The 15,472-nt window shown below is 45.2% G+C and overlaps 1 protein-coding gene, 1 long non-coding RNA gene and 1 pseudogene across 9 annotated transcripts in view; 1 reads left to right on the top strand and 2 right to left on the bottom strand.

The window, feature by feature from the left end:
* The window catches only part of LOC121649383, a 543,071-nt pseudogene that overhangs the window by 321,044 nt on the left and 206,555 nt on the right, over positions 1-15,472 (top strand).
* The window catches only part of LOC121649372 (far upstream element-binding protein 3-like), a 47,173-nt gene that overhangs the window by 3,971 nt on the left and 27,730 nt on the right, over positions 1-15,472 (bottom strand). For 6 of the 8 annotated variants that reach the window (XM_042000167.1, XM_042000169.1, XM_042000170.1 and 3 more), the window contains exons 13-17: positions 13,494-13,654; positions 13,337-13,407; positions 6,893-6,978; positions 850-918; positions 608-679 (exon numbers count right to left, since the gene is read on the bottom strand). In XM_042000167.1, the coding sequence (XP_041856101.1) occupies positions 608-679; positions 850-918; positions 6,893-6,978; positions 13,337-13,407; positions 13,494-13,654 (459 nt within the window). The remainder of the gene's footprint in view (positions 1-607; positions 680-849; positions 919-6,892; positions 6,979-13,336; positions 13,408-13,493; positions 13,655-15,472) is intronic. The other 2 variants (XM_042000173.1, XM_042000174.1) reach the window with 1 other exon arrangement.
* Positions 3,213-4,009, bottom strand: LOC121649390. Its single transcript, XR_006012111.1, has 3 exons — positions 3,980-4,009; positions 3,728-3,799; positions 3,213-3,402 (listed from the first exon to the last, which is right to left on the bottom strand). It is a non-coding gene; the product is annotated as an uncharacterized LOC121649390 (long non-coding RNA).

Below are 15,472 nucleotides of genomic sequence, written 5' to 3'. Positions count from 1 at the left end.
TTGCTATGGTCAATTCCTCCACTAGGGGGCAGTGTGGAGTTTAGAGTTCACTCCCGTGAGCCGACATCAGTTCCAGACACCGGTTAGCAGCAGTAAAGCGTCGCTATGAAGCGGTTTCCACCCGCCCAACACGCCCTAAATACTCGAAAACATCCTTTCTTCAAAAGCTTGCACAATTTCTTTTTCTGCTGTTTTGTTTCCTCCCTCATTCTCTTCTTCTTTGGTTTGTTTCTTTCGCTGGTCACATTTCAGCTATTCTGCTCTGCACTGCACCCGTGGTTTCCGGTGGTTTTGCTCCGTCTTCTGCGTTAAGCAACGGATAGCTAAGCTCCCTGAAAACTGACCCAATTACACACTAACTGACGCAGAAGACGGATGAAACTGTCCGTCTTCTGCGTCCAACATAAATGGGCCTTAACTCTGAATCTTTCAGGGGAAAAAGGCTCCTAAGTCGAGGGATGAACCAGAGTTGTGACGACAGAAAATTTAACAAAGAACCGGTTTAAACTGGATCTTCAGGCTCTTTGTCACAAGGAGACATCACTTGTTCTCATTTCTTTAGTTTCATCTATGAAAACCAGGTGAAATGGTAATTCAGCTGACGTACTCTGTTTCTTGTAGTAGTCCTCCCAGGCCTTACTGTAGTCCGTCATCAGGCTCTGAGGCTGGTTCTGCTGACCTACACACACACACACACATTAACACACACATTTACCAGCTGCTCCACAAACTGGACATCTGGAACAAAAACTCAAGTTTCTGCTGATTCCCGCCATTTTAAAACAAACTGTCTTCCCTTAAGAGCCGAAGAGGTTTAATATGGCTGTGCTGGTGTGTGCGTGGACTTGCCTAGCTTCTTATAGTACTGCTCCCATGCTTTAGAGTAGTCCATCTGTCCTGTCTGAGCCATACTGTGACCTGCAAACACAGACAGTTTTAACTGCAGTGTGTTTGTGTGCAGACGTCTTTCAGTTTTTCTTGTTTTTTGCTGTTTGGAGCAAAGGACCACCAGACCAGCCCATTAAATAACCTGACCGTCAGGTGGAAACATCTGACTCATGTTTGTACCTGACGGCGGAGCAGAAACCTTCCAGATCAGCAGAATGTAACAGTCAACATGAGGACAGTAAGGAGGTTGGTGTAGGAGGAGGCAGGGTGTTCCTCCACCCATCTACAAGGTGAAAACTCACCCAGGTGTTGGTGGCGATCCTGAGCTCTCCATCACTGCAGTTTTACCAGTTTTTTTACTCTCCACTCTCACTAGTGCTGGCTATGGCTTAAAAGTAAAAGCTCCCATTTTTCCCATTAAAGCCAATTTTAATCCACTTTTTGCTTTTTTCTTCTTCAAAACAAACTGAAACAGCTTAGCTTTAAAGCTCTGAAAGAGGATTCTCCGGACCAGACTGAGGTCATTTTATCTACTGCGGATGTGAACTGAGTTACCACCGTCGTACTAATCCCACCAGCTGATTCAGAGAGCCTCCTTTTCCTCTACAGATGGTCCATGATGGAGCTGATAATTCTACCAGCAACAACCAGCTGATCTGGATAAACTGAAGAAGCTGGAAAGGCTGCTGGAGCCCTCAGGATACTTACTCCTGTTTATATCAGAGGCTAGGTTCACACTGCAGGGCATGGTGCTCAATTCAAAGCCAGAGTCCGTTCACGTTTCCACGTAAATGCGACTTGTGTGTGATCTCCTGTATGAACCTTATGCACCAAAAGTGTCCCGCATGCGTAGAAGACACGACGACGTGACAGTGAGCGAGCGTGTGACGTCTTCGTGTTTGCAGAAATAAACATGGACGGTAACGGTAAAATGACATTTTGTGGAGCTGCTGCAGCAACGTCTGTACAGAGAAACGTGGGTAAGGAGTCGCAGTCAGGAGTGGTGGAGAGTGGTGTCAGGCCTTTACAGATAAGAGTTTATAAACAATGATGTGTATGACGTGTAGGTCGGATTAATGCGACCTGGCCGTCGCATGGCGAAAGATCAGATACGTATCGGATATAGGACCACGAATCCAAGCGGCCTGGGTCGCATTTGAAAAAATCGGATCTGTGTCGTTCAGACTGTCATGAAAAGATCAGATACAGGTCGCATAGGGCCAAAAAATCAGATTTGGGTCACTCCAGCCTGCAGTGTGAACGTAGAGTTAGTTTCTAGATGAAGGTGAAGCTGTAAGAGGTGGTATGAGTGTGTGTGCATGTGTGTGTATAAAGTCATGCAACCTCAGGTGAGTAAATATAACACATAGCCATCATGGGAGAAAAACCCCTGCATGGGATGTACCAGACATATATATGTGTTTGTGTGTGTGTGTCTATATATATATATATATATATATAGACACACACACACACACAGTATAGATATATACAATCCAACGACTTTATATCAGTTGGTAACTATAGATCTGCCAAATATGACAGGCAGAGCTCCTCAAGGCTCCATGTTGGGCCCCACATTGTTCAGCATGTGGAGGTTCCCAGAGCCCGAAACTTTGATTCGCTGAGGCATCGTCTCTAGAAGCTTCTGGAACTTCACCACATTTATTCCATCCAGAGTTAATTTGTCTCCAAGATCTTGTATTGATGACGGAGAGTCTGACCACTACACAAAGCCTTCTCCAGCACATCCCAGAGGTTCTCAATCGGGTTCAGGTCTGGACTCTGTGGTGGCCTCCTGTTTCCTGAGCCACTCTTTCACAGTCTGAGCCCCATGAATCCTGCACTGAGCCATCATGGAAGAAGGAATAACCAGACCTGAACCCAGACCTGAACCTAGATCTGAACCCAGACCTGAACCTAGACCTGAACCCAGACCTGTACCCAGACCTGAACCTAGACCTGTACCCAGACCTGAACCTAGACCTGTACCCAGACCTGAACCTTTACCTTATTCTAGACCTGAACCTAGACCTGAACCCAGACCAGAACCCAGACCTGAACCCAGACCAGATCCTAGGCCAGAACCTAGCCCTGAACCCAGACCTGAACCTAGACCTGAACCCAGACCTGTATCCAGACCTGAACCTAGACCTGTACCCAGACCTGAACCTAGACCTGAACCCAGACCTGAACCCAGACCTGTACCCAGACCTGAACCTAGACCAGAACCCAGACCTGTACCCAGACCTGAACCTAGACCTGGACCCAGACCTGGACCTTTACCTTATTCTAGACCTGAACCTAGACCTGAACCTAGACCAGAACCTAGACCAGAACCCAGACCAGATCCTAGGCCAGAACCTAGCCCTGAACCTAGACCTGATCCTAGACCTAATCTTAGAACTGATCCTAGACCATAATCTAGACCTGACCCTAGAGCAGAACCTAGGCCTGATCCTAGGCCTGAACCTAAACCTGAACCTAGACCAGAACCTAGACCTGATCCTAGACCTAATCTTAGAACTGATCCCAGACCTGAACCTAGACCTGAACCCAGACCTGAACCTAGACCTGAACCCAGACCTGAACCTAGCCCTGTAACCAGACCTGAACCTAGACCTGAACCTAGACCTGAACCCAGACCTGAACCCAGACCTGAACCTAGACCTGAACCCAGACCTGTACCCAGACCTGAACCTAGACCTGTAACCAGACCTGAACCTACACCTGAACCTAGACCTGTACCCAGACCTGAACCTTTTACCTTATTCTAGACCTGAACCTAGACCTGAACCCAGACCTGAACCTAGACCAGAACCCAGACCTGAACCCAGACCAGATCCTAGGCCAGAACCTAGCCCTGAACCTAGACCTGATCCTAGACCTAATCTTAGAACTGATCCCAGACCTGAACCTAGACCTGAACCCAGACCTGAACCTATACCTGAACCCAGACCTGAACCTTGACCTGAACCTAGACCTGAACCCAGACCTGAGCCTAGACCTGAACCTAGACCTGAACCCAGACAAGAACCTAGACCTGAACCCAGACCTGAACCTTGACCTGAACCTAGACCTGAACCCAGACCTGACCAACTGCAGCAACTCCAGATCATAGACTGTCTCCACAGGCTTGTACAGCAGCATTAGACATGATGCTGAATCCCTTCATCCTCCTCTCTTCTTACCCTGATGCTCCGTAACTCTGGACCAGGGTAGATCTGGACTCGTCAGACCACATGACCTTCTTCCAAGGCTCCAGAGTCCAGTCTTTATGCTCCCTAGAGACCTGAAGCCTTTTATCCTTTTAAAATAACTTGCTGCAGCTGAAAGATAAACCTATGCAGGAATTATCCGATAGAAAGTTTGCTTAGTTAAATTCCTGGAGGACCATTTATTTTTGACCAGGCTGAGAATGTGTCTTGTTTCCACAAAAATCTCAGAATTTGTTTTAGTTATAGAATAGAGATTACCTCCCAACAAGATAAAATGTGGGTAGAAACATACTGAACTTCTTTTAACCACCCTCACTGAGTGGTGATCTGAAGAAGCCCTCTGACAGAGTCAGGTGTGGAGAGCAAGGAGGAGTTTTTGGTACGATTATAAACAAAGAATCAGGATTATTCTGCATTGATTCCCCATCACCATACATGTGTAAAATCACGTCTAGACTCAAGTTTTATTGATTTCTATCTTTTGATGCAAACACAAGAAAATCAAACCAAAACAAACTGAATCTCCTCTGCTGTGTGCAGAAAAACTGAATCCTGCATGAACTGCAGATTTCTCTCAGAAACCAGATGCAAGGCAGCAGGACCTCTACCAGGACCTGTACCTGAAGCTCTACCTGGACCTCCACCAGGACCTGTAAATGGACCTCTACCTGGACCTGTACCCGGACCTCTGCCAGGATCTGTACCTGGACCTTGACCCAAATCTCTCCCGGTACCTGTAACTGGACCTCTACCTGGACTTCTACCTGAACCTCTACCGGGACCACTAACCGGACCTCTAGCCGAACCTGTACCTACACCTCTGCCTGGACCTCTACCGGGAACTCTACCTAGACCTCTACCCGAACCTCTCCCGGGACCTGTACCTGGACCTTGACCCAAATCTCTTCCGGGACCTGTACCCAGACCTTTACCTGGACCTCTACCCGAACCTCTCCCGGGACCTGGACCTGGACCTCTACCCGAACCTCTCCTGGGACCTGTACCTGGACCATGACCCAAATCTCTCCTGGGACCTGTACCTGGACCTCTACCTGGACTTCTACCGGGGTCTCTGCCTGGACCTCTTCCCGAACAGTTACCAGGACCTGTACCTGGACCTCTACCAGGACCCTCTAGCTGGACCTGTACCCGGACCTCTGCCGGGACCTTTTCCAGGGCCTCTACAGGAATCTCTACCCGAACCTCTACCTAGACCTTTACCGGGACCTGTACCTGGCCCTGAGTCTCTGCCTGGACCTCTACCTGGACTTCTACTGGAACCTCTACCGGGGCCTCTACCTGGACCTCTACCCAAACCTCTACCTGGACCTGTACCTGGATTTCTACCGGAACCTCTAACCGGACCTCTACCGGGACCTTTGCCTGTACTTGTACCTGGACCTGTACCTCTAGCCGGACCTGTACATGAACCTCTACCCGGACCTGTACCTGGACTTCTGCGGGGACCTTTACCGGGGCCTCTACAGGACCTCTACCGAGACCATCTACTGGGGCCTCTGCCTAGATTTGTACCTGGACCTGTACCCGGACCTCTACCCGGACCCAGGAGGCTTCTTTCACAAACCAACATTATAAAATCCTGTTGAACATTTCCTTAGAAAGCAGGAAAACATCTGGCTAGCTTTGACGTCCAGCTGCTGTTTGACACAAAGAACCTGGACCAGATCTGGAGTTAATACGCTTTCTGCTATGGACCATCACCCTGACCAGTAAGAGACCGCACTCCCAGTGAACATTTCCCTTTACTTCTAAAGAGCTCAGCTTTGGTGATGAAGTTTCATGGAAACAGGACCATGTTTATCTATTATTTAAACTGTTGTTGACTGTTTAAATAAAGATAAAGATTCTGTTTGGTTGCCCTGAGCTGGTGCAGATCCTTGCCAGTTGCCTTGAGCCACTAGGGCCTCCCATGGCAGGAATCTTGGTGCGACTGTGGATGGTGCTTTAATCTCGACAGACAGCCTACTCAGAGGCGAAGTCTTGCTTCTTCCAGCTAAGACTTATTATCAAAGTCAAGCCTTATCTAAGCAAAAGAGACCTTCAAAAAGTCGCTTAGAGCACTGTAACTCCCTGTATGTGGGAAATGAACACCGCCTGCAGCTTGATGAAAATGCAGCCGCCCGTCTCCTCACTGGGAGACGTGAGGGTACACCTCCTCTTCTCTGCACTGGCTTCTAGTCAAGTACAGGATTGTTTTAAAGAGTGTTTAATCTGTTTTCATTTAGAATGGGCCCCAGAATCCAGTCTGATCTCACTGGACTGCATTGGCCCTCCAGAGTGCTTCGTTTAGCCAGTCAGGTGGTCTTGGAGGTTCCTCCATCTAACTAGTAGAGACCGGACCTTCTTAGTTGTGGCTTCCACTCCATGGAAAACTTTGTCTGTAACTGCGGGGTCTGCAAACAGTCTCTCCACCTTTAACATACTTGTTTACCCTGACCTTTGGCTCAGCACAGGCACCCTACTGGACTTTTATGTTGCACTTTTGTTTGTGGTTGCTGTGTTTTTTCATGGCTTGTTGGTTTGTTTAAAGGACTTGCCTCCCTTTGGCTGTATAAAAGTCTACAGAAACAAGAGTTTAAGTCCAAATGTTCAGGCTGTTGTGCAGAAGCAGAAAGCAACGCCTAACCCTTCAGCTTGGTTTACACCTCAGACCCCTGCTCCTCATGGCATACACACAACTTAACCTTACAAGGTTTGTTTTGTTTTGTAACCACCTCAGCTTCAGGTTAACTCTGTGCATGTGTGTGTGTTTGTGTGTGTGTTACCAGGGTCCTGTTGTCCAGGGTTCTGCCAGCTGGTCTGGTAGGTGTTTCCCCAAACGCCAGTCAGGAAGGTCTGACCACTGCCACAGCTGCAGACACACAAAGACCTGGTTACCACCATCCATCATCCCTCCAACATCCCTCCATCATCCTCCCTCCATCATCCATCATCCCTCCATCATTCATCATCCATCCATCATCCATTCATCGGTCCATCCATCCATCCATCCATAATCCATCTATCCATCCACACATCCATCCATCCATCCATAATCCACCCATCCACCCAACCATCCATCCACTCATCCATCCATTCATAATCCATCCATCCATCCATAATCCACCCATCCACCCAACCATCCATAATCCACCCATCCATCCATCACCCATCATCCATCCATCCACCCACTTATCCATCCATAATCCACCCATCCACAATCCGTCCATCACCTATCCACCCATCATCCGTACATCCATCCATAATCCGTCCATCCATCCATCCACTCATCTATCCATAATCCACCCATCCATCCATCCATCCATCCATCATCCATCCACCCACCCACCCACCCACCCATCCATTCATCCGTCGATCCATCCATCCACTTATCCATCCATCCATCCATAATCCACCCATACACCCATCCATCAATAATCCACCCATCCATCCATAATCCACGCATCCAAAATCTGCCCATCCATCCCTCCATCATCCCTCATCCACCTATCCATAATCCATCCATCATCCAACCATTCATTCATCCATCCATCCATATTCCATCCATCCATCCATCTATCCATACTCCATCCATCCATCCATTATCCTTCCATCATCCTTCATCCATCCATCCATTATCCGGAGAGGACTTCTGGGTTCGGCTTCAGATGACAGACGCGGTACAAGACGCTCTGCCCGACTTTGTTTGATTTTTACTGGTTTTATTGGCTTTTAGCTATTTGAAGTCTGTTTTAAGCATTTTTAAAACCTGAACTGCACAGTCAGTATTTTTAATTGTAGCTTTTATTGTTCCGGTTTTTATAAAGAACGGTTTTACAGAAACCAGAGGAGGTTTGAAATGGCTGCATCGGCACTTTCCGATAAAAGCCTGGAAATAGCAAACAGACAGATCACCAACCTGAAAGAAGACATCCCGAAATTATCCGAGGAACTGAAGATAAAAAACTCAACTGAATTCCCTGATGGATGTAGCCCACCAGCAGTCGATTCACATAGCGTCACTTAAAGAGGCTCTCCAGGACACAATGACTTGGGACCCTGCTACCTCGTCCTTGCCCTCTTCCAGCTCCATGCCGAAACATATGCCATCTTGGTCTGAGGTGGTTTGCGTCACAAAAAAAGACTTAAATAGTGCTTGCCTGGTTTTATCTAACCGTTTCCAGGTTTTGTCTGATGCTCCGCTGCCCAGCTGTGACTCCGTGGCTGGCGGGACTGCCGGTGCGAAATTGAGCAGCTCATCGCCAGTCTGGACCAAGGCGACCAGGACCCGACGGTCATCCCAGGGCTCCTCGAGCCTGCGATAGCTTCTGAAAGCCGCGGTGAAAAGACACGCCGAGATGCGCCCCGGGAGATGTCTCTCCTCCCGCCACTGCGGAGACCGCCGCATCGAACTCTGATGTGGCAGGCCACCCTACCGCTACCCGGAGACTACCAGCGGCTAGTGCTGGCCCTCGTGCGCTCATCGTGGGGGATTCTACTGTCCGTCATGTCCACGTGAACAGGTGCAACACTTCCTGCCACTCAGGTGCAGTAGTCACTGACATTAGCCACTCCACCCACCAACTTTCTCATCATCACCCCTCAGCTTCCACCATAGTTATACATGTAGGCACAAATGATCTTAAGTTCCAGCAGTCAGAGACACTAAAGATGGATTTTATCAACCTCATTGACAATATCAAACAGTTAAATAAACACTGCATTATTTCCGGTCCACTACCTTCACCCCGTTATGGAGATGTTAAGTTTAGCCGCATCCGACAGCTTCACATCTGGTTAAAAGGCTATTGTCCTTCAACATCCCATACATCGACAACTTCACCACATTTTACAATAGACCATACCTTTTCAAATCAGATGGCTTACACCCAAATCACACAGGTTCTCATCTTCTCTCCATGAACATTGATCTCACCCTCCAGTCCTGCAAAACTTTTTCAGATTGACAGTCCAGCCAGTACACACCTCCCTCAATTAAAACTTACTCTCTGATACCTAACATACCAGTACACATCACCAGCAGACAATACAGACATGTCCGTTCACATTCACATACTCTTACCGTCAGATGTCTACGTCCCATACATACAGCTCCCAGTACAGAACACATAACCTCAACATCACAACCAAACTTTCCTGCAACGTTTAACATGGCTCTTTTGAATGTCAGATCACTGTCAAACAAATCTTTTATTATCAATGATCTGATTTTAGATAATAATACTGACTGTCTCTTTTTAACTGAAACTTGACTCGGCACTGATGCTTCAGTAATCCTCACCGAGGCATCTCCCCCAAATTTTAATTTTTTATTTTCTATCAGGGGAGGTAAGAAAGGCGGTGGAACAGCTTCGATTGCTCAACAGTCATTATCAGCACAAATAATCTCATTGACAAACTACTCTTCATTTGAGCATCACTCATTTTGTTTTCAACAACCCGCCTGTTTTATTCAGTACAATTTATAGACCACCAAACCCTCCTTCCTGTTTTATCAAAGAGTTTTCAGAGTTTTTATTAACCATACATATTAAATACAATAAGATTTTAATAACTGGTGATTTTAACCTTCACATTGATAACAGTAGCGATCCCTATGTCAACGACTTTTTAAACATTTTAAACAGCATGGGTTTTAAGCAACATGTAACACAGCCTACTCACAAACGAGGACACACCTTGGACCTGGTTACCTATGGCCTGTCCGCTGGTGTGTCCTCTGTTGTCGATCTGGCTGTGTCAGACCACTACTGTGTGTTTTTTAACATCACCAGTTTTAGCCAGCGGGAGACCTCGGTGTGAACTGTGAGGAAACAATATATTACTTCTGAAGTGGCTGCAAATTTTAATAACATTTTAAACCAAAGTTCTGCTCACATCTTACCTGCATCGTGTGATTTTATTGTTGACCATTTTAACAACAAACTAAAATCAGCCATTGACTCAGCAGCTCCACTTAAAACAAAAACATTAGGAGTTAAATCCAAAACACCGTGGAGAAGCCAGGAAATGAATGAGTTAAAAAGAAGTTGCAGGAGAGCAGAGAGGAAATGGAGGAAAACAAAATTAACAGTTCATTATGAAATTTTAAAGGAACAACTCAAAATCTACAATAATACAGTAAAACAGGCAAGAAAACTCTACTATTCAAATTTCATCACAAATAATAAAAACAACCCAAAATTCCTTTTTAAAACAATAGATCTTTTAATAAACACAGATTTTAATAAGTCCTCCATGCCTCCATCAGACGCTGCATGCGAGGACTTTGCAGACCACTTCACAAGTAAGATCAATACTTTTAGATCCAGTCTTTTATCTCAACAACATGTTGATTTTAACAGAACTGAAGCTTTGCTTTTACCTGAGGAAACACTGGAGAGTTTTGTCCTGGTTGATGCGAAAATGCTTGGTCGAGTTTTCTCCCAACTAAGCCTAACAACCTGCCTCTTAGACCCAATTTCCACATCACTTTTAAAAACATTTTATGGTTTCTTTGAGCCTGAGCTTTTAAACATAGTAAATTGCTCTCTTCAGACGGGTGTCTTCCCTGCAGCCTTTAAAACAGCAGTGGTGAGGCCCCTTCTGAAGAAGAGCCATTTAGATCCAAACATTCCTGATAACTACCGACCTGTATCCAACTTACCGTTTTTAAGTAAAATGACAGAAAGAACTGTTTTTATTCAATTGCATGAGTTTTTGAATGAACATAAGATTTTAGAAAAATATCAATCTGGTTTTAGGACAAACCACAGTACCGAGATGCCCTTTTAAAATTTGTTAATGACCTTAGACTTAAATCAGACTCACAGAAACTTTCTGTCCTGGTTTTACTGGATCTTAGTGCCGCCTTCGATACAGTTGATCACCAGATTTTATCCATCCAGACTCAGAAGTCTGGTGGGCCTCTCAGGTACTGTTCTTAAATGGTTTTACTCCTATCTCACAGATCGCCAGTTTTATGTAAGTATGGATACATGCTCCTCAAGGATCCATAAAGTCAAGTGTGGGGTTCCCCAAGGATCAATTTTAGGCCCAATACTTTTTAATTTGTACATGTTGCCGCTTGGGGATGTCATCAGGAGACACAGCATTGATTTTCACAGCTATGCTGATGATACACAGTTTTACATCGCCGTGTCTCCTGATGACCTGGAGCCAGTTAACGTCCTTTTAAACTGTATTTTAGATATTAAGTCATGGATGGCAGAGAACTTCTTACAGCTCAATCAGGACAAAACTGAAGTTTTAATTGTTGGTCCTGAGGGCAAATAAGAGATCATTTTATCAAAATTACATAATTTCTCAGTGTGTGAGAAATCTGGGTGTTCCTTTTGACTCTGAGCTTGATTTTATTCCACACATCAGAAATGTCACAAAGACAGGATTTTATCATCTTAAAAACATCGCCAGAGTCCGCCCATTTCTCTCCCTTGCCAGCACGGAGGTGCTGATGCATACCTTTATTTCAAGTAGATTAGATTACTGTAATGCCCTGCTCTCTGGTCTTCCTAAAAAGTCCATCTTAAACTTACAACTTCTTCAGAACTCAGCGGCACGTGTTCTGACGAGGACCAGAGGGCGGGAACACATCACACCAGTTTTAAAATCGCTGCATTGGCTCCCCGTGCACTTCAGGATTGATTTTAAGGTTCTTTTAGTAGTTTATAAATGTCTTAATGGTCTTGGGCCCTCTTATTTATCCGACTTGCTTTTAAATTATGAACCCTCGCGGACCCTCTGGGGTCCTCTGGTACTGGCCTTTTAGTTGTTCCAAAGGTGAGGACCTTACGGCGAGGCCTCTTTCCATTGTTACGGCCCTCGTTAGTGGAACAGTCTGCCGGAGGGCCTCAGGGCTGCAGAGAACGTTGATGTTTTTAAAAAGAGGCTTAAGACCTACCTTTTTAGCTTGGCTTTTAACTAAATTTATTTGATCTTAATTTATTTTAGATTTTATTTTCATGTTATTTTATTTTCATTTTATTCAACTGTACTATTTATTTATTTACTTATTTATTCATTCATTTACTTATTTATTTATTCATTCTTTACCTGTTCTTATTGTTTCTTAAGGTTGTTTTATTTAAATTTTTTCTCCAGTGTTTTCCTCGTGGGGATCCTCCACGCCGGGGGGCTTTGCCTGCTTCGTCTGGGGACTGCTGTCGTGGTGATTGCACCTATCGGGGTGGCTGGGGCCCTGCACTGCGGCCTTTTGGCTGTGGTGTGGGCCCCGGTCTGTTCTGATGGGGGTGGTTGCCGCTGTTTGACATGGGTGGACTGGCCCCTGGTGTGGATGGATTCCCATGACACTGATATTGTTTCCTCACAGCAGCATCAGGCCAGATGCTTATCACTTTTAGTATTTTTAATAACATTCAGTTCGAGACAGAAATAAGAGAATCATGTTTTTATAGAATGGGGAGGGAAGGCTACTTGGTGTGTGTGTATGTGTGCGTGTGTGTGCGTGCAGCTGTGTGAAATATTTTGGTGAGTGTTTCTATTGTTATGTATTCCTACTTTGTTTTGTTTTATATGCATAAATGTTTTTAATAATGTAAAGCACTTTGTGTTGCCTGCGGCATGAAAGGTGCTTTATCCATAATCCATCCAGCCATCCATCACCCATCCATCCATTATCCCTCCATCATCCTTCATCGATCCATCCATTATCCATCCATCCATCCATCCATAATCCGTCCATCGATCCATCCATCCATCCTTAATCCTTCCATCCATCCATCTATCCATTATCCCTCCACCATCTATCATCCATCCATCCATACATCCATCCATCCAACCATAACCATCCATCCACTCATCCATCCATCCATCCAGCCATCCACCCACCCATCCATCCATCCATAATCCGTTTATCCATCCATCCAGCCATCCATCCATCCCTCCATCATCCATCATTCCTCCATCAGCATCCATCCATCCATCTTTAGGAGTAGATATGCATCTTTACTCACTGAGGAAACATGTTAATGTGTTTAAATATACAGTATATATATTTTTTACCAAAGAGTGAGATATGATTTTAAAAATTATGTTTAACTTCTGTCCCAGTCGATAAATAAACAGATAAACAGACTGAACAGCAAGTGGGATTAACAGGAAAACCCTGCAGGAGAACTGGATCTCCCATAACGCACTGCAGCTCTTCAGTTTGTTAATGACCAGGCTACAGACAGGTGTGAGAGTCTTACTTCTGGTGGGCAGCAGGACCCTGGGTGAAAGGACTGAAGCCAAAGCCGCCGTTACTGATAATCCCTGAACCCTGCAGAGACAGAAACTCAGCATAAGAACAAACTTGTCTAACCTTCTGTATTTATCTGGCTGAGGAGGTGAGTTTATTTTACATACACCGATCTTGTCATCTATGAGCTGGCGGGCCATGTCCATCTGCTGGGCGGTGCCTCTGATGGTAAAGACCCGGGTGTTGGGGTCGGTGGAGGGGGGCGGGTTCCTCTGCAGCTCCACATGAGCTCCTGACTGCTGGTTAATACTCTTAATGGTCTCTCCACCTGCAAAAATAGCAGCATCAGCTCATCATCTCCATCCATCTGAGATCATGTTCTGCTGTTCGTCAGGGCTTCTATCATCACTGTTTCTGCTGCTTCAACCCACCATGAATGAAACAAAACATAACTGTGGGAAGGGCTGGGCAACATGGCATAAAACTGGTAACTCAATATTTTTTTGGCTTTATCCCAATTTTTAAATAAGGTAATATTAACAAAGAATACAAAGGCTGTCAAAAATAATGTGTTAACGGCGGGAACTATTAGATGTAATTAATTGCTTAAAAGTTTGTAACGCATGCGCAGCATCTGTCACTTATGACAGTGAGACATGGAGGTGTCTAGAGGCATGATGGAACAAGGCAAGCCAGCTGGCTCTATGGATGGATTTGAGGGCATCACAACTGCAGGGGGATGCAGACGTTTTACCTCCCACACTTTTCCTGGTGAGAAGGTTTAAACCTGCAATTTCCTGCATTGTTTAAAAAACTTTTCATGTAGTTTTGCTGCTCTGGTCGTCTCTGTGTCTGCACAGTGCAGCAGCCGCCTCTCCGCCCTCTCCTGCTGTGAATCATGACGGCTGTCGGTGATCAGCTGATCTGCAAGTGGTTCATGGTTCACGTCGTCACATATTTACCTCAAACTTTTGTTTTTGGATGCTCTGACTATAGTAAGCAACATTTAGTGGTCTCTTGTCACTGAAGCTAAAAATGAAAAAAGATTTTTCAGGTGACTTCATTCTTCAGACACCTGTATAAAAACACCTGCCGGCTTTGGTTTTGTAAGTTGAGTTTGCATTCATGTTAAAAAAAACAAAAACAAAACATTTGCATATCCTGAAAATGCTGACATCTCTAAAAAGAAACACTAATGCTTCACAGCTGGATTTGGTCAAACTTAGAATTAGAACCAAAGATAGGCAAGTGAATGTTTTGAACTTATCATTTTTATGCATTTTTTCCATCTTCAAGCTGTATAAACTTGAATGCTTATTGGATTAAAGCATGACTTAAGGAGACCAACACCCTATATTATTTCTTTTCTTCAGGTAAAATGAGAGATTAAACTGACTCTGAAAGGTCAAACATTGTAAAAAGTCTTCCAGAGGGATGCAGCACACTTGAAATTGCCAAAATATTGGGGCATGATCACTGAACCATCAAACATTTTGTAGCAAATAGTCAACAGTGTCGCAAGTAAACTAATAAGAAAAAGTAAAAGCTTTGAGAAGAATCAAACATGCAGCTACCAGGAACCCATTGTCCTCCAGTGCTGTCACATTCAGATCTGCAACCTACCCGGAGGGTCCAGAAGTACAAGGTGCTCAGCGCTCAGAGACATGGCCAAGCAAAGGAAGGCTGAAACCCGACCACCACAGAACAAGACAGAAATATCTGTAGACAGATTCTTCAAAGGTTGTATGGACTGATGCGAAGAGAGTGACCAGATAGACCCGTAGCTGGATCAGTAATGGGCACAGAACTGCACTTCGACTCCGACACCAGCAAGGTGGAAGTGGAGTACTGGTATGGGCTGGTATCATTAAAGATGAGCTAGTTGGACCTTTCTGGGTTGAAGATGGACTCAAATTGAACTCCCAAACCCACTGCCAGTTTTTAGAAGACACATTCTTCAAGCAGTGGTGCAGGAAAAAGTCTGCACCTTTCAAGATGTTTATGATTGTTATGCAGGACAATGTTCCTGGCGTCGCAGGCATCAAAGTACTCCACTGCGTGGCTAGCCAGTAAAGGCCTTAAAGACGAAAAATTAATGACCTGGCCCCCTTCCTCACCTGATAAATGGACAAATGTATTGAGAAGT

Source organism: Melanotaenia boesemani, chromosome 11, assembly GCF_017639745.1.
Source record: "Melanotaenia boesemani isolate fMelBoe1 chromosome 11, fMelBoe1.pri, whole genome shotgun sequence".
Lineage (NCBI taxonomy): Eukaryota > Metazoa > Chordata > Actinopteri > Atheriniformes > Melanotaeniidae > Melanotaenia > Melanotaenia boesemani.
Note: the sequence above shows the minus strand (reverse complement) of the source record. Positions and strands in the feature narration are given on the sequence as shown.